The sequence below is a fragment of the Vidua chalybeata genome, chromosome 16 (assembly GCF_026979565.1).
Source record: "Vidua chalybeata isolate OUT-0048 chromosome 16, bVidCha1 merged haplotype, whole genome shotgun sequence".
In the NCBI taxonomy this organism is placed as follows: Eukaryota; Metazoa; Chordata; class Aves; order Passeriformes; family Viduidae; genus Vidua; species Vidua chalybeata.
In genome coordinates this window covers 8908070-8932080 of record NC_071545.1, presented here as the reverse complement: position 1 = coordinate 8932080, position 24011 = coordinate 8908070, and the positions used below count along the sequence as shown (strand labels likewise).

Below are 24011 nucleotides of genomic sequence, written 5' to 3'. Positions count from 1 at the left end.
CTCTGAAAGAATTTGAGAAATGTTACAGTGGTAGGTTTTAGATGTTAATTAATTGCTGATACCCACCTCAGGATAAACATATCTTCTTATTAATTTCTCATTTATTTGTAATTTTCAAAGCCTTGTAGTTTCACCCATTTTTAAAAGGAAGATGTTTATACAAATTGCAGTAAAAAAAATTAGACCTGTGTATGCACTTAAGTCTTTCTCTCTCCCATTCCACACTTCAAATTACTTGCACTTCCTTCATTCTGAACATTTGTAGGTTGATGGCAAAGTGGTTCCAATACCACATATCCTCAAGAATGTTTTCTCCTTTTTCTTCCACTGTTTTTCCTGATGTTCTCATTCTGCTCTGGGTCAATACAACCTGCTCTGTGACTTGTGTTATGGATGGTACACATGATGGAGAATTTCTTTTCTCGTTTTCCAGACCACTCTTGCTCTTTTTATAGGTTTGCCCACTCTTTGTTCTTTAGAACTTTTCTCTGGATTTTCCCAGTAGCTGTCTTTGGCAGATCCTGAACAAACTCCACCTGAAAGGCAAAAATGCTCCCTGTAGCCAAATAACTTGTGGGTAATTTTCCAGGTGCAAAAAAGATTGTGAAAATATTTTTAGCACAGGATAGCTGGAGATAAACGATGGGAAGCTGCATAACCAGGGCTGGAATGATGAAATTTTTTACTAGACCTTGTAGCTACTGCACGGACAGTACTTGCAAGGAGACATACCACAATCCCTAGGAGCTGAGTGCTTCAGCTTCCAGGACAGGGAGTCCCGGACTGGTGTCTTTCCTAGTGAGAAGACATGGATTCCAACCTACTGATGCTAGCAGGAACTTTTGTTTTGATTTAGCTGTCTGTTAGAAGAGAGCTCAAGGTAGAGCTGGTTAGAATGGAATGTCTTGCCCATTTGAGCTGCAGTGAAAACTCCAGGATTCCATGAAGAAAGACTGGGCCCTCATAAAGTAAAATTTCATGACCATTGCCTCCCTCTGGGTCCATTCTAGCACACACAGCCAACCCAAGGCTACAGCTGCCACAGACCCTGTCATCAACTTCTATTTTATCTAACTCTGGTTGGAGTGTTTGTCAGAAAGCTGTTGAAAAAGAGCTGAGGCAGGACAAAAATTGCTCAGTTTCTGGTACAATGAGGGAACCTGTCTTTTTGGGCTGTACTTACCTTCCTTGGATACTTGTAAGGTGCAGTCACCTTCTTGACATGTTGTTGAAGCTCATTAATTAATTTTTCTGGATCATGTGATGCAAAAGCAGGAGCTAAAACAATGAAGGCTTTGACCACCTGTGCCACAAAAACAAAGGGGTTGCATTAACTTCCAGAGGTGGCAATAAGGGAACACATATGTTGTGAAAAGTGAGTGACAAAACTCAGAATGCCAAAATATGAGTTTTTTCTTTAATTTCCCTTTTCATTAGCTGTTTGCTATCAACTGCTGCACTATGAAGGACCCACTCTGCAGCAGAGGATTTTTTCCTATTTTCCCATTGTTTCCTTAACTTTATACATCATTAAAATTTCAAAAAGTTTTAGTACAGAAAATAAAGAGAGATTAAAATCTCATCCCAGTTGCTCATAGAAATGTTACAAATGTAGAAAATATAAAGCAAAAATTAAACACTCTGGATATCATTGCCACCATATGCTTAGGGGTAAATGAGAAATAATCAAAGTTTCATTGCTTAGACAAAAAGATCACATGATTAGTCTGAAAAATCAAATTTTTTTCCCCACATAAAACCCCACAAAGAAATAATTCTGAAATTGTGATATCTGTCAAGATATGCATTTTAAAAAGTTTATGCCAACCTAATTTCAAAAATATGCAACATATTGAATTCCAAGGAAACCTAGTACGTATAAGGAAGTTGATACTTAGAAGAAAGGGTATTTATTTTAGTTTTTTTCCTATTTTGTTTTACCTCCCCTCGCACTGGGTCAGGACTGCTGACAACAGCCACCTCTGAGACTGCTGGGTGCTCAATCAATGCACTCTCCACTTCAAATGGGCCAATGCGATACCTGGGGAGCACAAAGACAGCTCAGCCCAGCAGCATGGACCAGCCCTTTGCTCTTTCCAGGCTGCATTTCATGAGGCAAATCTAAAAGGAAATGCCTTACCCAGCAGAGTTAATGATATCATCAGCTCTTCCAACAAACCAGACATATCCCTCTTCATCCATAACGCCTCTGTCCCCAGTGACATAAAAATCTCCACGCACAGAGGCAGCAGTTTTCTCAGGATTATCCTGGCAACAATCAAACATTTCAAAAAAGTATCTTATTTTTAGTGAATTGTAATGCATTTCCTTAGCAGTGATGCTAAAAATGAACAATAAAATTGTACTCAAAATGATTGTGTTCAATACTGCTTTATATTTTCACTGAGGTGTCACTACCTCAGAGCCATGTGATCATAAACATGTGAGGGGTTTGTGCTGTAGCTTGTGTTTGTGCTGTTGATCTTGTGCACATGTTGTGTGTGACAGGCATCTGTACAAAGGTTTCTCTGATTGCAGTGCCTGCTGGAATGGGGGTACCTCTGACAGTGGTATGAGGGAAAAAAATACCTGTGCCTTGGAAAGCCTCCCTGAGCTTCTGATGTATTGGAGTAGAATTTATGGGCTTGCTTCAGTAACGTTTAACCAAAGATAGGAATGGAAGAGAGAGAAAAGAGTGATGCTCTGAACATAAAATGCATGGCACATATCTAGAACGAGGTATCCCCTGGTTCATGCTGCATTTTGAAGCTACACTCTTGTCAGTCAGTCTGTTCCTGAAACTATGCACTGATCAGGCTCAAAGTCCTCAAGTAACCCAGTGAGACTTTCTGAGGATCCTGCATGGAATTCTGCTCCTGGCAGACCTTTGCCCTGGCTCTCTCCTGAGTCTCCCAGCAGACACAGGCACAGCAGGTCAGGCTCACCAAGTACTCGGAGAACAGACAGAAGGGGCGTGTGGGTTGCACTCGGACAGCAATGGTGCCCTCTTCTCCTGTGGGCACAACAGCCCCGTGGTCATCTACAATCTGCAGAAAGGACAGACCAGCAGGGGTGCTTTGATCAGCTCAGAGGAACATCTGCTGCAGCTCAGTGCAGGGCACAGGAGGGACACAGCACTGCCTCACTGTTCTACCCACAACTGCCACATACCTGCACATCATAAGGGGGAACAGCTTTTCCCAAAGAGCCAGGTTTAATTTTCATTCCTTTCATATTGGCACAGATTGCCACCTGCAGAAGAGATTTTTTTTTAAGATTTTTTAAAAATTGTTGCAACATCTTGTAAATTTTATTATTGTTTGCATTAGTCAAATGTGACTTTGTTGTGACAAGGGCTGAATCAGGACCAAAGCACTGTGATTTTTTGAGGACATCAGAGTCTGGGATGTGAGCTGCTTTAATATTTTTCATTAACACATTAACACATAGGACAAATTGATACCCAAAGCAAATAATCTATTTTAGCTTTGCTTTTGAAGTAAAGATGGTGAAGGGTTTTACTACCAGTAATTACATTTATTGCAAACGTACTGTTTCGGTCTGGCCATAACCTTCATGGATATCCACCCCTGTCTGGATTTTCCACTTCGCCAGCACTTCAGGATTGAGTGCTTCCCCTCCAGTTACACAGTGCTTCAGACTCGGGAACTTGTAGCTTGAGAGGAACAGCAAATGAAATAATTTTCTTAACTCTTGCAAAGAACAGTAAATAGACTTAACAGAACAGCCTCCCTCAGCTTTCCATGGAAGTACACCTAAAACTTCACAAGCTCCTTTGGAAATGGAAAATGCTCCTTTTTTATGCACACCTCAACTAGAATCCTAGACTGCTTGAGTTGCCACTGAAGATGATGTGGTTTATCTCTGTGTCAATAGAAATAGGCTTTTCTGCTGGAAAATGCATGAGCAAAAGTGTTTCCTTGGGAGAGCTGTCACAAAATCTGAACAGGCACATCAGATGTGTGTGGAAAGCTGAGTTATGTGCCAACATCTAAGATCAGATATAACAAGAGAATTTTCTAGAGCAAAAGGAAGGATGGATAGATACACAAGGCTGAGCTCTGCTAAAGCTGGGTTGGCTTTTGGCAGGATGAAAGACCTATGTGACAAGAATGAGTACCTTACCAAAGATGTGAAAACGCCTTGCAAACCACTTCTCACAAGCTGGGTATTTTACAGAGTAACAAACCAGCAAGAACAGCTGCCAAATAACTCTCAGCATCTGGAACTCCTCTAACTGTTCCCTTCATTCTCAAACATGTGAGAACAACTCCACTGTACTCCAGTAACATCCTGATCCAATGCTGCCTAAAACATTGACTTAAATTGAATGGTGAAGCCTAAGTTCAGAGGAAGTGACACCTTAAAAAAATCTCCTTTGTTTCCTCTGTGCTGTCTGTTCAAAGACCCAGTCCTGAAGCCCAAGTAGCCTATGGTGTGGTTAATTCTTCTCACATTTGAAAACTGAGAGCCTTCTTTACTGAGAGCAAGCTTTGCTAATTAGGTTTCCTTGAACTGAAAAAGAGAATTAAGGAAGCTAAGGAACAAACCATGCAGAGCTGTCCCAGCATTATACCCCAGCCTCCCTCCCCTCCCTGCTGTACCTGCTCACATCATGCTTGACCAGCATGAGGAAGGCGGTGGGAGCCGTGCAGAAGGTGGTGATGGGATATCTTGAGAGAGTCTAGAAAAATAGGAAGCTATTGTGCTGAAAAGAAAGTGTAATGCTGGGTCTGACCTTGTGAATGTGCAGGTGATTAACAAAAGAGGCCAATGTTGAGGGGAATCAATCAATTGATTGGTTTAAAGTGCCTTAAGGGAGGAATAGGCACCCTGGCAACTCACTGAAAATTCAGGAAAGCAGAGCCTTAATTCAGGTTTATGCCATATGAATACAGGCCCATACTCAGCCTAACCCCAAAACAGATGGAAATTCATACCTGAAGTAAGCTTTAGGTTCAATATTGGACAACACAGCAGTGATCCCAGATCTTTATATCCTGCATCCTTATCCAATTTTCCTCTACACTCGAACCATGACACATGGCCTAACCAGCAGTGAAAACACTTGTTCCTTGAGCTTAATGGGCACCAAATGGAGGGATAATTCCTTGGGATGTGGGAAGTACTATCTCTACTGCTAAGCAATGGCACCCATGGACTGGAGCCCAGTTTGTTTCCTTCACTTTTGTAAAATGGAAATAAATATTACAGTGTAAAATGTTAAGCTTACCTCTGCAATAACTTCTGGTTTAAACTGTGGCATATTGTGTACAAAGACACAGGATCCACAGATCCATGGTGAAAAAACACTGCTCCAAGCTGCTTTTACCCAGCCTGTATCAGAGGTATTCCACATTATATCTGAAGGAGTCAAGTTCAACCAATACCTGATGAAAAAAGCAGAGATGGAAGAAATGCTGCGGAGAATGTGAGAGACTCAGGCACAGGTCACAGCAGGAGGCTTCCATTAGAAGATGTGGTGTCAGCAAGTGGGGCTCTGTAGAAAGTTTGAGAGTTGAAGAGTCTTAAATATTCCCTGATTTCCCTTCCTTCCCTTCTGCTTAATATTTTGAGCATTTATTTTTCTTGAGAGCAGTGCAAAACATCTTTGTCTTGAGTTGCAGAATCTGGATCTAGAGCAGAACCCAAACAGATCCTCTGGAATAGGCTTTCCCTACCTGGTGCAGTTGAGACATCAGCTAAGTCACAGCTCATTTCTCCAGGAAACTAAACAAGTTACTTCTCTGGACCCTCGATCACCAGCTTCCAATTCGGAATGCTTTGGGAAAAGTATCCTTTACCTTTCAAGATGAGGAAGATGCAAGATCCTATAGTCATGAAATGCCTGCATTTACTGGAATGTTATGGTCTCATGTTCAGTTTAATGCTGATCACAGCACTTGATCAGGACCCTGGGAGGAACTGCAAGGTAATACCTGCCACTGATTGCAAATCCAATGCCGTAACTGCTGTGGGAATGCAGCACCATTTTTGGGAAGCCCGTAGTTCCGCTGGTAAAATAGATCAGCATTGGGTCTTGACTCCTTGTCTTGACACATTTATGCTCAGCAGATGCAACCCTTCAGAAGAAATTATGTATTCCAGTCACTACATGCAGTTTTCCACCAGGGTAACAGCATTTTTATTGTTTAGGAATTCAACAGGAAAATTGCCCCAAAGTGAATGATCTCACTAAGTAAGTGGTAACACAGGTAAGAACACTTAGAGAACTTGTGTTTTTTGCTTGTAACGAGTATGCCTTGTATGCCATAACTTTTAAGATATGAGCATCTACAGAATATTTCAGTGACTTTGTTTGCAACTGTTTTAGCAAGGGCACTCCAGGTGCTGGTTATGGAACAGCAGCCAGGAATCAGTGTCTGCCTCACACAAGCAAAAACCAACGCCCAACTTGAAATCGATAACTGAGATTATTGTGCCAAGGACATTGGTCTTATTACTAATAGTCTGTCATCTGTGTTCAGGAGACTGATGGACAATTCAAATCCTCTGAGCTACCAGAGGATGGACAGTAGAGGGAAGAAAGAACTGAGCAGCAAGAGCTGGAATGGGTATTTTCCAATTTAATCAAGAGCCATTAGAATGGGCTCCAGCAGACAAGCTCATAACAATTGTTTAGAGCTCTGTGTGCTTGTCTGATGATCACAGTAGAAGCAGAGAGCTTCTAAAAACTGGCAGGCTAAGCAAAGCTGAAGGACATTAACTAAATTCCCAAAACCTGGATTGGATGAACCTCTACCAGTGTAATCACAAACCAGGGAGCTGGCAGAGGGATGCAAAAATGTAACAATTCAGCAATGTCACCCGACTGATACAACCCCCTCACCTCAAAGAACTGGAAAGAAAAGAGCTGGATACTCACGCAAGGAGTTCTTTGAGGTTCAGCCACCCATCCCTGCTCCCTTGGCCTACAATGAGTTTACTTTTCAGGAACTGGCTGCCAGGCAGGACAGATTCCACTGCAGGTGCCAGAGTGTCATTGGTAACGATGCACTTGGCCTTTGAAGCCTGGAGTCGGTATGAGATGTCTTTGGCTGTTAATTGAGATGTTCCTGGAATAAGGACAATTCCTGGAAGAAAGCAAGAAGCAATTGAGAGAACTCAGCATTTCTCAAAAATACTTGATTATGTCTCTCTGTTGATGCTGACTTTATCCGTCATGGATGTTTATCCGTTTAAAAGCAGAGCAAAATAGATATATTGAATTATTAATGACACTAATTATATAAGTTCTTCCATTATAAATTCAGCTCCCTTCCAATGTATGTGGTCAAGTCTGGCCTTAGGCTGCAGCCATTCAGCCCTCACTGGCTTCCCCTGAGGATGCTGTTTGACTGGACCATGTCTGGCCCTGTGCTTCCTGTGTGGGTGCTGCCAATTCTCCTTCTAGGCAAAAGATCACTTGTAGAGGTCACAACAGAATATTCCTGTTTGCATTTTCTTCACTCCAATCTCATACATGGCTTGTAGGCTCGATTTGCTTTCTGTCTGCACCCAACAAGTCAGTGAGTCACTCACCTGCTCGCATGCAGGCCACATTCAGGAGCCACCACTCAGGAACACGAGGCAGAACTGCCACAACTCTGTCTCCTCTCTGCAAACCACAGGCCTCAGAAAGGACATTGGCTGCCTTCCTGGACAGAGAGCCCAGCTCCTCAAAGCTCCACTTCACCTCCTCTCCCTCATCATTGACCCACCAAAAAGCTGGATTTGTTGGTTTTCTTCCATCCTACAACACGTGAGAAGATATTAAAATAAGACAAACTTTAAAAGGTTTCACTTCAATATAAATCATCCTTGGCAACTACTCTTTTGGAGTGATACACATCTTGCTGACAAACAAAATAAAATGGTGCCAGTACTATCCAGTACTCATTAGTAAAATTGTATAATTTGAGATTTGTTCCACCATGTCCTGGTTTTGACTGGGATAATGTAAGCACTGCTTAGCAACAACTAAGTCAAGGACTTTCCAGTTTTTCACACTCTGCCAACAAGCTGGTGCATGAAAAGCTGGGGGAGATCACAGACAGGACAGCTGACCTGAACTGCCCAAAGGGATATCCCAAGCAAAAAGGGATATTCCAACCACAGGAGGTCCTGCTCAGTTTATACCCTGGTGGGAAGTTGGTCGAGAGGTGCCAATCAGTGTCTGGGGACAGGCCAGGTGTCAATCAGTGGGCAATTGTGTTGTGCATCATTCATCCTTTCTGGGTCTTCTTTGTTCCTCTCTCTTTTTTGTTATCTCCCTTTTCATCACTACCATTTCTACTAATGCTTCTACAGTAGTGATAATTATTATTAATATTCTTGTTATTACTATATTTTACATATAGACATACTATATATATATATATAATATTTTACTTATTACTATATATGTTTCAATTTATTTCAATTCTTAAACTATTCTTTCCTCAACCCATGGGTTTTAACTTTTTTTCTCCTGATTCTCCTCCCCATCCCACTGGATGTGTGTGTGTGTGTGTGTGTGTGCGTGAGATCCAGGGTCTCTGTGGTTCTTAGTTGACAGCTGGGGTTAAATTACAATTCAATGTCTATAAAAGAAAAGACAAATACTACCTTTTCCAGTCGTGCCCACTCATCTAAAACATCACTTGCAAAGTTGAAATATTCTGGCAGTTCCTTTTTACCCTGGTTTATAGATTCATAATGGGAAATAATCTGAGATGTAAGAAGCCTGTTGTTTCCATGGAATGTTCTGGAAGGTGACCTGAGAATCCACAAACACTGAGGAATCCAGGATTTAATAAAAGTTCTCATGATAAATGATGTTTTATCATGAGGGGGAAGGAATCAAGTGTACACCTATGGAATCAGTCACCTGAAATGAAAGAAAATACATTTAAAACCAGACAGTTATTGGATGCTGTCTAGTTTCTTATGCTGGATGAATTAATGCAAACCAGCTGGAATAAATAGGTTGTTTGAACACATCTGTGTTTTCCCTATTATTTTATGTTCCTCCTTTTCTTGTAAAGGGATTGTGCACTGCTTTTCATTAGAATATTTGTCCTCTACTTTGTCAGCTGATGAATGCCTCTCATATTTCATCTCTAAAATTTCTCTTGCCAGTCCTTTTCTCAATATCTGTGTCTGTATTCCTGTAAATTTTATGTTACTTTGCCTGCTTACAGAAATAAAACACCACTACTTTTGAAGTGTTTTAGGAGACTATCACCTTGACTTAAAACTGTCTCTGTCATTATGTTATGCCTTAAACCTGCACTAGATGGCGAGTCACACTGAATTTATGCACCAGTAAAACTGACGAATCTCTGATTTATTTTCTCATTACTTCTATTTTCTCTGAGGGCATGGAATGAACACAAAATAGACAGTAGTTGAGCAAAGGTGACGTGCCAAAGACTTCCATTTGCTTTGCACTTCAGCTGAAGTGTGTAGCTTAGGAAAAGACACATGTTGTAAAATAAACTTGCAAAGGAAGTGCCAACATTTCCAGTTTCTCCTAGTCTTTCCTACACAACATACAGGCACATGTGGATGAGACAGAATGGATAATGCCACAGGTATTTAAAGCCCAACCCTGAAAGTCAAGAAAACTGGATTTTCACTCACAGGTGCTGAATCATTGTTTTGAGTGTAATGAAGTCTTTAAGGATGTACCCGTATATCTAAGGGAATTTTTCCCCAATTCAATGAAATCAGCTTTGCGTTTAAACTTTCTTGTACCATGTTGTCCTTATTTAACAGCCAGCAGTACATACCTGTCTCCCAGGGATTCTATGCAGTTACTTTCACCTTTGCATTATTTATTGCAAGCGTAGGTGTAGCGAGAATTTCCAGTGTTCAGTGCCAATAAATAACAGTAACTGGGATCACTCTGAAATCACTGTATTTGTGAGGCAAACCTGAGAAATTGAAACAGAAAGTGCACACGTGAGGCACGTCTCAATGGCTCTTGACCACATATTTGACAGGGTGTGAGTGGTAACTAAGCAGAAGGCTCTAGAAGATGATTGATCCTGAATCCAGTGTTTCCTGCTGACTGGACTCTGACTTCTGCAGAGGGCAGATTTTCCACAGCTCTCAAATTACAAAGCACAAAAAGAAAGCCAAAGCTAGCTAGCACTGATGAAGAAATGCACAGAATGTAACCTTATCTGCTCTATGTCTAAAAGAAAACATTGTTCTCCACCAGCTCAGTTGCACTAAATCTCACTCCTTTCCTCATTTCAAATCTGTCCTGGCAGAATGGACTGTTGTATGATCTTCCTTTTTCTGCAGTTTCCTTTCAGGACCTAGGGGTTAGAAACCCTCTCCATGATGGAGCCTATTTCCTGGTAGGAGGTTTCCAGGAGGGATTTAAGTTGATGGCTATTTGTTTTAGTGCCAGAGAGGGGAAAAACAGCTCTCTCAGCAAATGGTTTTGTCATCCTACCTTTGTTCTGGGAGTCTTAGGCTGTATTCTGAGCTTAAACACTGCCTGCCCAGATCAAACAGGCCTTGATAGTTTTAACCTGCAATTCTGAGAGATGCTTTATAACCTTATTAGTATGTTTCTTGAAAGACATCTTTGAAAAGGAGCTGTTATGAAGAGAAAGAGACCACAAAGTCAAATGGGAGACTCTTATCTTTCTGCTTCTTTTTCTCCTTTAGTACCTGAATCTGTATTTATGTGTGATCTTATCTTGCAAGCAGCCTGAATACACAGCTCCTGATTTCATTAGGCACGCTCTACAACTACTAATGGAACACATCTCAAGGTGCATTACAATGCAAAGCTTTTGAGACGGATAGAAAAGAGTTTGCTGGAAACCCAGCCCCACTCACAGCAGGCATGAAAACAGAATAAATTACAGCAATATGCCCCCCAAGATCCTTCACCCACAGAAAATGGAGGCTAACACATCAACCCCCATAATGAACATTCCCCTTCTTTCTAGTGGTGCACTCCTGGATAAAAAGCCTGCTAAAGGCACGAGGTGCAAAGCATCACTTGCTACTCCTCAAGAAGGAATCATTATTGAAGGAATTTCTTCTTGATTCTACTAATCCAGACCCACCTGTTGTCAAGTCAGCTCTGTCCTTTGTGCCACTGAAACAACCACTAGAATACCTGGTCTCCTCTACCAGCTACAGCTTTGGGGGTAAAGTTCCCAAATTTCATCAGAGTTTAAGGGTCAAAGATGTTTCTGCTACAGCCACAGGCTGGCAGGTGTTTACAGAAATAATAATTCCTTAGTAAATTGAAGGAATTCCAGAATCTCAATATTTATGTAAGATATTTTTTTAAATGTTCTGAAAGGACTGTCTAGGGAGGCCTCATAGTTCACGTGCATAGCTGATAGTTCTCCTAAGGATGAATTGGTACATTTAGCCCCTTTCATTTATTGCACAGAAAACTGTTACTACTGAAAACCAATGGCAAAATCTTCTGGTTTAACCCATGAAGTAGTATCTTACTTGAGCTACAACTTGGCACTTAAGTACAGAGGAAAGCCTCACAGACAAGACATTGAAGAGTTACAGACATTAAAATTACCTATGCAAAGAAGTGAGAGTTTTTCCCTGACTTCAGCACACTCTCAGATCCACAGTTAGCAGATCCATAAGTGCAAGAGACAAGCAAAAACTAGGCAGAGGAGCAGCCCTCAAATACTGTCCCAGGTACCTGGCCTGCTGCTTTGTCTGCAGCCCTGACAAGAGAAGGGTGTCTAATTACACCAGCACACTTGGAATCCACTGGTGCTTCTGTAGGCAAGTGCTTCCTCCTGTGCTCTCTCACCTTCTCCCAGGGCTGTTTATTTTCAGACACAGTAAACCAAACTTCCCCATACTTCTTCCCAACTTCTCCACATGCCCCCCACCACTACTAAAGATGGGGAAGTACTTAACTAATTTAATCTTCCCATGGAAAGGTGCAGTTGGCTCCACTGGTGGTAGACTTATCAACCTTATCAGCCTCTTGGTTTGGCTGATACAGCTGCAGACATCTGAGCAGCAAACCCTGCTGCTTAATGCTCCTTTGCTTCTTTCTTTCTCAGTATCTGAATGAAGGCAGGACAAGATGAAGACACATCCATTTTCACTTCTATTGTTGTTTTTTCTCATGGGCTTCCTGGCAGCAGACAGCATAAGCCCAAATGAAGCAAAGCTAAAGAAAACCAAGCTCCCCAAAATAAAGAAGGAGAACCATGTCCTCTTGCTGAAGAAGAACAACTTTGACAGAGCACTGAAGGAGAGCAAATACCTCCTGGTGAAATTCTGTGAGTATCAGTTTCCACTCCCTTACCCTGGTGGCTCTGCAGAGAATGACTGATGTTGGGACACTCAAGAATGCTTGTTTTACCATTGCTTTGTCCCCTAGTAGTCCTTGTTTGTTTTGGTTTCCTCTATGTATCTATTTCTGATTGTAACTACAGTAATTTATTCTTTTTTTTGGGTGATTAAATACCAGTCTGCTACATAAGACAGTGCTGAGTTGGCATTCTTTGTTTCTACTGCCTAATTTTTGCAAGAGTGTGTTTCACAGTAGTGATGGGTAAAACATATTAAAAAAAAAAAACCCAACCAAACAAAAGTTAATCAGAGTGCTTTTCTCCCTCTTACATTTTCATCAGCACTTTGTATGAGATTTTTTGCATGGCATCTCTCCTCTGCGAGCATTTGGGCTTGAGGGATTGTCTTTTTACAATATTTTGATATTTGTAGTTACATTATATTGTTCTTTTTCCCTGAAAGGAGTGCTTGATTAGATAGTGGCAGGTTTGTGGTCCTTCTTTTAGGTTCATGTTTGATTCCTCCTGGGCAGAAAACTGGTGGGGTTTTTGAATAACAAACCTTGTTATAAGGTCTGGCCATCAAGTACATCACAAAGGCAAAAGCCAAGAGGCAGATCCTTGTGATGTTACCCATCTAAAAGTTCAGCTGCTGCATAATTTCCTGTGCCACAAACAGGGATCTGCACTGGCCAGCAGCTTGCTGGTAGCAGAAGCCCTTTGATCAGCGTAAGGCAGAGAAATCTTTGTCTCTGTTGCTCGGGCTTGACCTTGCTCTGCTGAGCCAAAGTCCCTGAGCTCAGTGCACACATCACCTTAACCTTAAATTACACAAACTCTTGCAAACCAGAGCCCCTTTGGAAGCAGGTGCCAGACACAGGCTCAAGCTGAACCCCCAGACTTTTCCATAATTGGAAGGGATATTCAAAATTAAGGCAATATCCTAATTTTGCAGAAGTGCATCTAATTTGTTCTTTTGCATCATTACCAAATGTGGATTTTACTGCTGTTAATATAATTAATATAATATAATATAATATAATATAATATAATATAATATAATATAATAGCAATTATAACATATTATATAAAATGAAAAAATTACTATTAATATGAAAATATAATAATGTAGATAGTATAATATTATAGCAATAAACAATAAAACTGATAATAACATTAATAAAGAATATAATGAAGACAATGAAGACAATAAAGATTATAATAATAATACTAGTGATGTAGTATAGGTCAAGCTGAAATGAAAACACTTGTATTTCCAACAACAAAACCTAAAATACACTAACAGACTCATAAAACTAAAAATATGTTTGGATCATACCAAACATTTCATTTATCCTGAAACAAGATTATAAAACTTCAAACTTCTGAAAGATTTTTAATCTTTCAGAATAATCACAATAGAAAATTATTTAAAACATGGTGTTTAAAAATTTTAGATACTTCTGAAAATGTTGAAATTTAGGAGGATTTTGTTTACTAATTGTGGAGGATTTAAAGCTATTTGTTCAACCTGCAGTTCTGTACTGTTTTATTTCTCTGATGATGCATAATTTTGGTGAAAAAATAACTTATCAGAAAAGCCTTAGTCATGCTGTTTTCTCACCTTTGTAAGAGCTGTTTCAAAGTACAGGATCTAAATGGCCAGGTCAGAGTAGTGTTTGTAGACAAACTTTCTTAGTACTGGCAGAGATTATCAACAGGGAGATATTGCAACACACTTCAGGATTGCAACCTAGTATGAGTGGAAAATAGACATGAAACAATTCATAAAGGGACAGGAGATGGAGAACTATTGGAGTTCTCCAATAGAGAACAGGGACCAGTAGCTCAATAGCCCAGGGACTTGGGCACTCCAAGGATGTGGGGATGTAAACCAGGCTTCCTTGCCCTTTCTTCAGAGCAGAGTCTTGGACCTCTCTGATATCCCACCACCCTCACTCCTGGCTTCTTCAGAAGGGAAGGACAAACAGACTCTTCCATTCCCCACCACATCTTCCAAAACACAGAGATGAAACTCAGCTCTCCAAACATACCTTGCTCCAGTGATCCTCATCACTCTCTGGTTTGGATCAAAGGCCTTACTGAAAACTCCTGGATTGCCTTTCCCCCACAACCATAAAGGCATCCACAGTCCCTGGAAAGAATTAAGGAATCACTCCCAGGAGTGATGAACTCCGCAGCACTGATCCATGATGTGGAAATCACTGGCCTCAATCTCTATAGCTCCCTTTGGAGACATGCCACTAAACAGCCTCTGGGGCAATGAAAAACTATCCTGCAGTGAGGCACTGCCCTGGGGTGTAGGAAACCTGACTCCACAATGCTGAATGAGCTGATTCATTTGCTGTAATAATTTAATTGCCACAGCACAAGGAGACTAAAGATGGCACCTGCACAGAAAAGCCATAAAGCCGAAATCTTTTATATCCTACTTCTAAAAAGTCTATCTAAATAAACAACCTGTGTTAACAAGGAGCTATTAAAGAAACTTAGGTAATGTGAGAGAAAACAATATTGCCCAGATCACCCAGGAAATCTGTGAGGCTGCCAGGAATTAATTTCAGAAATCCAGAATGAATGTGAGACCTGAGATCTTCCTGACTCATTAGCGATCACAGAGACATAGAGAGTGGGAAGGAATCCCAGGCTTCCCAGAAGATGGGATTTCTTCTGGTGCTGTACCAACACCAGAAAGGTTTGAGCTACAAACTTTCATTCAAGACTGTGCCTTAGACCTGTCAGTTTTAAGAAAACTCCAATGCTTTCCCTGTTGCATAATGTTATTTACTTACCAGTCCCACAGTATTTGTCAGGTGAGGTCTGCTTTGATGTTTTCTACCCAGTGACACCCAAGCCTTTGTAATACCTGTGAGTTCCACCCTGACGGGTCTGCCTTCCTTCAGGAAGGGTTACTATAAATACATGCTGCCTTTCAGCCAGGCAGTGTACGGATCCCTCTGGAGCTGGGCAAAGTTCACAGGGCAAATACTCAGTGTGAAAGCAAAGCATGGACCCAGAAACCCAGCACTCTTCCTCTCTCATCCCAGCTGATCTGTGCAACAAGACATGTCTGAAAATGATGCAAGCATCACCCAGCAATGTGTGAGTCCTGCCCAGCATCTCACCTCAGCACTCAATTGAAAGTGCTCTTCTGCTGCAGGCTGTGGCATCTCCTAATCCACGTTAAACTGATCTAAATTCCACACAAATGCTTATGAGAACAGGGAATTCAGAGCACTTGTCACTAGCAGAAGGCAGACCTTAGATCAGTGCTGCCTGCATGGGAGAGATTCAGTGTTTACACTACACACTGCCTGAATATAAGTCCCTCTGTTGACTTTCACTGCAGAGAAAAGCAAATAAGCACCATAAAAAGTCTCAATCACTCTAACAAATTTGTCCATCACAGAGAGAATGAACTTTGTACACTTACTAAAAGCACAGCCTTCAGAGCACATGCTAACACCATTTCCTCCAACTTACGAGAAGAATTCATGGAAAGACACAGACCCCAGTGAATGCTTGATTCCACAGGCTTCTGGGAATGCCTGCTGCTGTTCTTTCCAGTAAAAAGTTTTCAGATCCTAGATAAACATAGACAACCTAAGGACAAGCACACAAGTGGTGCAGACATTGTGCTGCTGCTTTGTGTGCTAAGCATGCTCTCATTTATGAGAAAGTGATGTTTACCTTTTCTAGCAGAACATTTGTACATCTAGTGAGGCACTGGGTCAGCCACAGAATTCCTGCAACCTGTGACTGAGATAATGACATTTAATAGGCAAGATGAGGGTTACTCTTGAAGACAAACATCTCCTTTTTAAGGCACAAGAGCTGAAGGTGATGTTATTAAGATTAAAGTTACCTGCAGCAGAATTACTTATTAGCATGAATCCCTCATGTAGGTGTGTCTCACACATGCTTATTTTAGTGAATGCTTACAATAATCCAAACTTAGAATAAACCCTGATGTTTACATAGAAGGAAATCTCAAATGAACTGCAAACCTCAGTTAAGAAGTAGAGAGGTCAGCACAGAAGGTTATGCCTGTATTTCATTCTAGAAGAGAAGAGGAGAATTCAAGGTCACACAAGCAAGCTTGCAACTGCAGCAAGATTAACATCCTTCTACTCTGATATGTTAAACATTAATCTATCCTTCATCTCAAGACTCTTCTACAGAGAAATTTATATATCTGTAGTGCAACTGTAAAAGCAGCCTGCACAGATGAGAAATGGGACTGCTGAAATGGTTTTGTGACTATGTCAGAAACTAACAGCCAGGAAATCAGTATGTGGCAGGACAACAGGTACATTCACAATGACTGTAGCAATCCCTAAACCATCAATTCAGACAGAATAATGAGATTGGAGGACACCAGCAATTAGCTAAAGGAAAATTAACTCATTGTGCTTCCATGTACACCCACTTCAAGAATTCTTTAGGGTCATTAAACACATTCATGTGTCAGCAAAAGATTTATCTGTCCACATTTCAATATATTTTAGCTCAGTAAACTGTACCATGAAAAAGAACTAGCAGCTTACTCAATGTACTGAGGAGGTAAGAGTCAAAATACAGGATTTATGGTTCTCTTCCCACTTTTAATTTTCAAACCCTTACTTTATCCTTGTTTTTATTTATAACCCAGTTGAAACTACTGATAATGGAAACATTCTCCCACATTAATACGATGCTGTTCTTGAGCCTTTGAAGGGCCTCTTCCTTCTGGCAGCTGTGGCACAGGACACTGGTTTACACAGGTGTCCTGCCACCCATGCTGCCTTCCCTGGTGACCTTGTCACCAGCTCTGTTGCCTCTTACCCGTGTCTGCTCTTGCTCCCTGCTGATGCTCCTCAAGTTTGGAGCCTGTGATGCCACATTAGCCCCAGCAGCTGCTTCCTCATCCCACGGCCTGAAGTGATTGGTGTCAATAAAAATCTAAACCAGAAGAAGTGAAACAAAACTCAAGAAAAGGCTCCCAATAAAAGGAGTGATGATTTCCTGCAACACTCAAATGACTTGAAAGATAAAGCACCTGGGAGGCAAACAGAGAATGAGTGGAATGAAAAGGAATTGATGGAAAGCTGAAGAGGAGTCTAATCACTCAGGAAAGCAGGGGAAAGGTGCATGATGGATGTTTCCACATGATTTCTGGGTAGTCAAGGAAACAGTTTTTATCTGTCTGTTCACTCACTGAGCTTGTGTCTCACAGTTAGCAGGTTAATGGTACTTAAAGTTCTCCTGTCTCTGACTGCTGGAGTCATGCACTTCTCCCAGCTGCAGCACGGAGCTGCTAACTCTACCAACTCTCATTATCTAAGCATGCTACTTACATTCCTAGTTAGCTCCAACTCTGACTACTCAGGTCATTCAGTGATAAGAGATCATTCCTAAAATATCTCTTTGGAATAAAAATATTTCAGAGAAAAATGGATCCTATGCCCTCTTCCCCACAGACAATCTACCTAAATGTCTAGTATCTAAGCTTAATATTTCTTTTACATTTGTGAAATTTCAGCTTCTGTTTCTTGAGTTCACCAACAGTTTCTTCTGCCCCTTCTTATTTCCCTGTGCAAAAAGCATTTCAGCTTCCACTTTCCCAGCTGTGGTTAAACAGCTGTGCAACCATAGCTTATTAGGAAAAAAATCATTACACTGAAACTGCCTCTGGTGTAAAACACTGCAGTAGAATTAGGTGAAAGCTGCTGGATCCTGGTTTGCTAGAAGTTTCCTGCTCCTTACTCCAGCTACACTCTGTCCAGAGCCACACACCCTTCCTTTTGGAAAGCTCAGTATCTGTTCTGGGCTAGCCCTGCCCAGTTCTGGGCTAGCCCTGCCACCTGCAGTCTCTGTGTATCAGCGCTCTCAAACTGAACAGCAAGTACTCCATGTCTTATTGAATAGTCCACCTTTGCAATCATTTTCAGCAAAAATATTTCATAAAGGCTCAACACACTGTGTCTCCAAAAGCAGCAGTATTTTTATAGGGTAGATTTGCAATTTCTTATGTTGCCGGCTCAGAATTGCAGGTTTTACGCTTTTGCCTCTAGAGCATATTGAGCTACAACTGGAGATATTTTTCCCCCTTTTTTTTTTGGTGCTAGGAGATAACACATTACAATCCTGTTGAGGGAAAGGTTCATAAGACCATTTTTATCAATTGGAAATAGGAAATTAGAGTTTGGGTAAAATTTTTTTGAAAAATCATAATACGCTTATTTGACGAAACACTAATCTTACAGGCAGTTAGAACACAACTTGGGTTTGGACTGTTGTCTTCAGGCTCATTTACTTTATTTAGAGAAGCACCTTCTCTTCATCTCATGGTATCTGAGTATCCCCTGAGCAGACTCTAAGTTTTGTTCTACTAACAGGAGCCCTTTGGTATATTAGCAGCTGGAGCAGCTCTTCCAGTGCAGGGGTTCCGTGAGCCTCTGCCAGGACGGGTCTGGATGTGGCTGGATGTGGAAGGGCCTAGCACTATCACTTTAATATTATGAGAAAATAGCATTATTTGATGCTGATCTTCACACTTGCTGCAGTAGTAAGGTGGGAGAAAATAATTGATGGCTGGGATTCAGAGCAAGGATAATGATGAATAATGCAAGGAATGTAACTCAGCACTGAGTTAGAATATGGATTTATCTTTCATGTATTAGAACTCTTACAGAAATGTCCATTTACTTTTTGGTTATAACCACTCTGGGCAATGTCTTCACAAGGTATGTTCTAGAGAAGTGCATCTGCTATTTTGTGAAAGAACAAAAGACAGTTGTTTTGTTATATTTATGCTTTGGTGTGTTTGTGTGTGTGCTTGTGCAGTTATATATCTGAATGTGTGTATACACAAAAACACCCATCTATACACAAAAGAACAAACACAATTTTATGAAACCAAATTTAACTGCATGTTCTTCATCTCTTCCTATTTGCAAAGTATATTGAAGAAACAAAAATGTTTATGTGCATAATTGAAAGAAAAAATTTTGTTCTTTATAATAAAAGCCATTTAATAAGACAGAGTATCTCAATTTCAATCAAAATTCAGGTTTTTTTCAACCCAAGTTACAAAATATAAAGCTCCAGGCCTTTATCTCTTACTTGTCTATGACTGCAGAGCAGTCTGTGTGCCTGGTTTCCTTCTCTTGTTCTTTTTTCATGTTAATAGAACTTTACAGCTCCAGGGCCCAGCGTAGGATGGGCTCTCTGCTTCCACCAAACACACAGCTGCCATTTGAGCTGGAGAAGGGCTGGCACACAGGACAGCATGAGGAATACACTGCCAGCCTTTCAAACACCACACTCTGCTCCTCTCTTTCCCACCTCCGTATCTCATTTGGAAAAGTACTTTCTGCATTACAAAAGTTTGCCTCAGTGAAGTGCTTACAAAAATGGGATCATAGAGTCCCAGTGTGAGCAATATTTAACTCTATCCTTCACCTCTCTTAAACTCATATCCAGCACAGTCAGTCAAATTACTTTTTAATGGCTCCACATATTTTCCCAACAAAAGAATATTGAAATGTTGCTGGTTGTTCATCGTGATTGGTTCAAGGACATATGGAGTGGTGAAAAAACAGCATCGATATAAAGAAGTAAATATAACCCCTCATTTATTTCTGAGTCATAGAAGACCTTATTCAAACCCTCCAGCTACCACTTGACACAACAACCTCCACTAGAAAGCTTCACACTGTGGCTTATGTAACCCATTTGCTTTTGATTGGCTTTTTCCAGATGTTACTTTATCTCAGTCTTCTCAGAATTTATCTGAAGAATTTGCTGAGGCTGCACGACAGCTTAAAAAAGAAGCTCCAAGAATCCAGTTTGGCAAAATTGATGTGACATACCAACATGATTTGAGAAAAGAATTTAATATTCAAGCCTTTCCTACTGTGAAGTTTTTTGTGAATGGCAGCAGGGAAGATCCCATAGACTGCAAAGGTAAACTGTCTCGTGCACTGATAAGATAATGATATGTAATGACAGGATGTACCCATCTATTACCCTGCTGAGAAGAAAAATATAGATGCTCAGATAAAAAATACACAAGGTGGGAAGCTGGTTTTGCCCCTGGTGTTAAATATGCAATTGCTTCTGTACCAATACAGGAACTCGAATCTGAATTTATCTTCCAAGGGCATAACTGAGTATCTTCTCTATATTAAGTTCACACAGTCAAATTAATTACTGGTGTTACTCCACCGAGTACAGAATCGCCCCAACAAGACAACTTACTCCCAATTATTACAATAAACATTAATGAGTTATGCCAAACAAGAATTGGGTCCCCAAACTCCTCCATTACTCTTCTGGTCCACTGCAATTCCCATGGGCAGTGTGCCTACAGAAACAGGCTGGAGCAACACTACATCTAACAAAGAACTGGGAATTCACAGGGTCCTTAACATACAGGTCCACTTCCTAAGCTAAGGAAAATAATTTTGCCATTTAGCCATCAGAGGGAGCTCATATGTGGCTTAGAATACAACATGGAATAATTTGAAGTATTTTACAGAAAGCTATTAAGCAAAGGCAACCACAGACTTGAGCAAGCCCAGAAATCCAGGTCTTATTAAACATTTTTGTTCACTTACGGTACATACAAGAAAGGTTATGTTTTTCATAAAATGATGAACTTTTACAGAGGTGATAAAAACTGCATGACTTAGCCAAGCATCTGATGGTGTACTCTGAGCATAGGTGAGTCACAAGTTTAATACAACAAACAAAAAAAGGAACTCAAAGTTTGCCTCCTGAACTTGTACGCAACCTAGTGCTAAGATATCTTTAACTGCTGAGCCCCCAGTGGCTCCTGCTGAAACCTGATCTTCAGTATTTTTAGCAACTTGCTCCTCCTTGCTATTGAATTTCTTACCAAGTTCCCACCACCTAGACTTGTGCAAACAGCAGCCTCTGCACAAATGCCACCGAAAGCGTGATGTGCCATACTGAACTTTTATTAGAGGTGCTGATGCCTGAAAGCAAAAGCCCCCACCTTCAGTCTCTGATTAAATCTACAACATTGACAAGAAAACCTCTCTCAAACTGGTAAACCTGACAGATTTTCTGGTGTGAAACAGTGAGTACAGAGAATTATAACAACACACACAGAGTTGCCCTGCAGCAGAGAGCTGCTATTTCAGGCACACTTTCTAGCAAGATGCAGGAATTAGGAAACTGGCTGCTGCTCTGTGCTTTTTACAAGACAGACAGCACCAATCTTTGGAGGACATGTGCCCCCAACAATGGCTTAAATTACATTTTGTTCCCTGGTAAATGCTTATGTGCAACACTGAGTAAAACCTCACGTTCCATGTTTGCCTTTTAAACCACTGAGCATTGGCAATTGGAAATGTGCACTGGCCACCCAGTGACTTCTCATACAGGGCTTGGTACATCCTTCATACCACAAAAGAAACTGCAGACCTTGCTTAAATCAATAAATTAATTCAACTCCTTATGGAAAATGGAATTTTTGAATGGTGTCCCTGGCAATCGGCATAAAATGAGAGCCAAATTCTAGGCTTTGTAAAATCATCATTTACAACTGCAAGGTCAGAATTTGGCCAGGCTGGTTAAAGGAACTCAACAGAAAGATTAACCACACAGAAAAGATGCTTAGGGGCCATAGCACTGACATAAGTGACAAGACCTCAATTCTGCCTATAGACAGCAGAAGTCAAGCACTGTGTGGCCACTAGATACTGCTCTGTGCTTTGCTCTGTTCTGCAGCCTATACATTCCAGAGCAGATGACTGCTCAGATCACAGATCACTTACAAAAAAGGAAAGTATTTTAAATTAGTTGCAGTGCTGTCTGCTGCAAAATTGTGGCAGTAAAACAGTCTGACTCAATTTTGATCTTGTCAGACTGCTAAAATGCACAGTACCAGGACCTGCATGTCTGATAATCCACTTGTACCATACATCTTGACTCTAATACTTAACTTTTTCTTTTTCATGTATGATTTTAATTAACCCATACTCTGTTCCAACAAGCCTGTCTGTCATACAGAGATGAAAGGGCTAAGATTTTAGTGGCCTGAGCCTCAGTTTGTTGCCTCAAATTCCTCTGAAAACATGATCATTTAAAAATTTAATTTTTAAAGAGATTCAATACTCTAAGACTTCTGAAAGCTTAGGACAATTTACCAAATAAACAGACTGACTATAATCTCAGTAAAACTGGTAGTAGTAATTTGGAAGCCAAAAGATTGAACAATCCAGAACTAAATGACAACTTTGACACTTCAGCTTTGTTTCTTATGTCTAAACTGAAGTGATGCTATGGCCCCACAGAAGAATTTTAACATGTCTCTGTGCCTATCAGATCCCTCCTGCAGCATCAAAGGAACAATTTTGACACCTAATGTAATTGAACAAACAGTTCAATAAAATCTGCAATTGGTTTGAAGTCATTGTGGATTAAACCTTAGGTCAATAGCACTTTATAGCTTACTGTGATTTTGGGACACATGAAATCTTGCAGGACAGGTTTTCTACCTGTCTGAATTTCCTCATCTCTATTCTCCATGTGTGATTAATCATTTAACTGGACATAAATCCATTTGCAGAGGTCTCAGAAAAAGCTGTACGGATCCACTGTTGGTCTTCTAGAGCCACAATAGTTTAAATGGTGACTAGAACCTGAGGTTGAACTCGGATACCTCAAATCCCCTCTCAATCAGCTTTGACCTCAGTCCTAAGGAGCCCAAGTCCATTTGTATTCAGCATCCCTCTGCATCTCCACTGCCTCTGTCCTGATTGCACAGAAATTTCTGCCATTCATTTTGATTTTCATTTTAACTCTCTTTTCCTCCCACAGGAGTCAGAAAAGCTTCAACCTTTATTACATGGGTAAAAAGAAGAACAGGACCTAGCACTGTTTTAATCAACTCTACTGATCAGGCTGAAGCCATCATAAAAGCTGATGATTTAGCTGTGATTGGCTTCTTTAGGGTAATTATCTGGAAAACTCAAAAGGCTGGTTCTGTTCCAGCTTTGGGATATACTGCTTGCTATCACTACCAGAGCCCACACATCCAAAAGACCAAGAACTCACCAGAAAAATGCAGATCCTCAGTTTTATCTACATTTGAAAAAAAAAATTAATAGTCTCTATTTTTTCACACTTTCAGACAAGCAGCCAAGGCAGAAATAAGGAAATCTTACACCACAGCACATTTCCTTAACCAGCACCTGGGCACAGAGACCCTGAGAGCAGGGTGCTCCAGCAGTGTTTGCACAGCTCTGGCTGGTCACAGCAGTGTTTCTTGCATCCTCAGAGAAAGGCCTCCTGCCAAACTCTCCCAAATTTTCCTGATGTGAAGAAGGCCAAATCTGCACAGATAGGAAGTCATAAAATATTACCACTGTAGATGATCCAACACATGTAGTCCTTTCTCAAGCAAATTCTACCAGCTTCCAGAGCAGAATAATGTTGTTAGGATTTGGGCTGAATGCTACTGATCAACAGTCAATAGAAATGCTGTCAGAGTGAATAAAATAGGAACAGTTTTTTTCTGATTTTTCAATGTGTCCTTGAGATCCTTAATATCTGGAAATTCAATCAAGGATTTTCTCTAACTAAAGAGACTTTTATTCTGATATCTCCCTGCCCAGTTAAAAGCAGAATGTCTGGACTCATACCTGAACTGATAATATCCCAAATGTGCTG

General features: G+C 40.7%; 2 protein-coding genes across 5 annotated transcripts in view; one reads left to right on the top strand and one right to left on the bottom strand.

Annotated features, from left to right (window-relative positions):
* Positions 1-79: 79 nt before the first annotated feature.
* On the bottom strand, positions 80-15139 carry LOC128796153 (acyl-coenzyme A synthetase ACSM3, mitochondrial-like). 4 transcript variants are annotated; one of them, XM_053957543.1, is made up of 15 exons: positions 15122-15139; positions 9795-9938; positions 8629-8890; positions 7564-7774; positions 6908-7115; positions 5961-6104; positions 5255-5411; positions 4626-4705; positions 3553-3676; positions 3172-3252; positions 2946-3047; positions 2141-2268; positions 1942-2041; positions 1184-1303; positions 80-536 (listed from the first exon to the last, which is right to left on the bottom strand). In XM_053957543.1, exons 3-15 carry the CDS (start codon positions 8827-8829, stop codon positions 450-452), a joined length of 1743 nt encoding a protein of 580 aa, XP_053813518.1. In that variant the 5' UTR covers positions 8830-8890; positions 9795-9938; positions 15122-15139; the 3' UTR covers positions 80-449. The 4 variants fall into 4 exon arrangements, 3 of the variants coding, with proteins under 3 accessions (XP_053813518.1, XP_053813517.1, XP_053813515.1); XM_053957542.1 differs by lacking the exon at positions 15122-15139 and adding an exon at positions 11926-11944; XM_053957540.1 differs by lacking the exon at positions 15122-15139 and adding an exon at positions 11094-11156.
* The window catches only part of PDILT (protein disulfide isomerase like, testis expressed), a 25455-nt gene continuing 11425 nt past the window's right edge, over positions 9982-24011 (top strand). Inside the window, 5 exon segments of the mRNA XM_053957871.1 lie at positions 9982-10010; positions 11788-11948; positions 12075-12296; positions 20070-20276; positions 23160-23293. Coding sequence (XP_053813846.1) covers positions 9982-10010; positions 11788-11948; positions 12075-12296; positions 20070-20276; positions 23160-23293 — 753 coding nt within the window.

Coding starts and splice junctions, on each gene's coding strand:
- LOC128796153 (XM_053957543.1), bottom strand. CDS start 8,829: ATGAGAACTTTTATTAAATCCTGGATTCCTCAGTGTTTGTGGATTCTC. Junction 3,253..3,552: donor GTTATGGCCAGACCGAAACA/GTACGTTTGCAA, acceptor TCTCTTCTGCAG/GTGGCAATCTGTGCCAATAT. Junction 537..1,183: donor CTTACAAGTATCCAAGGAAG/GTAAGTACAGCC, acceptor TTTGCCTTTCAG/GTGGAGTTTGTTCAGGATCT.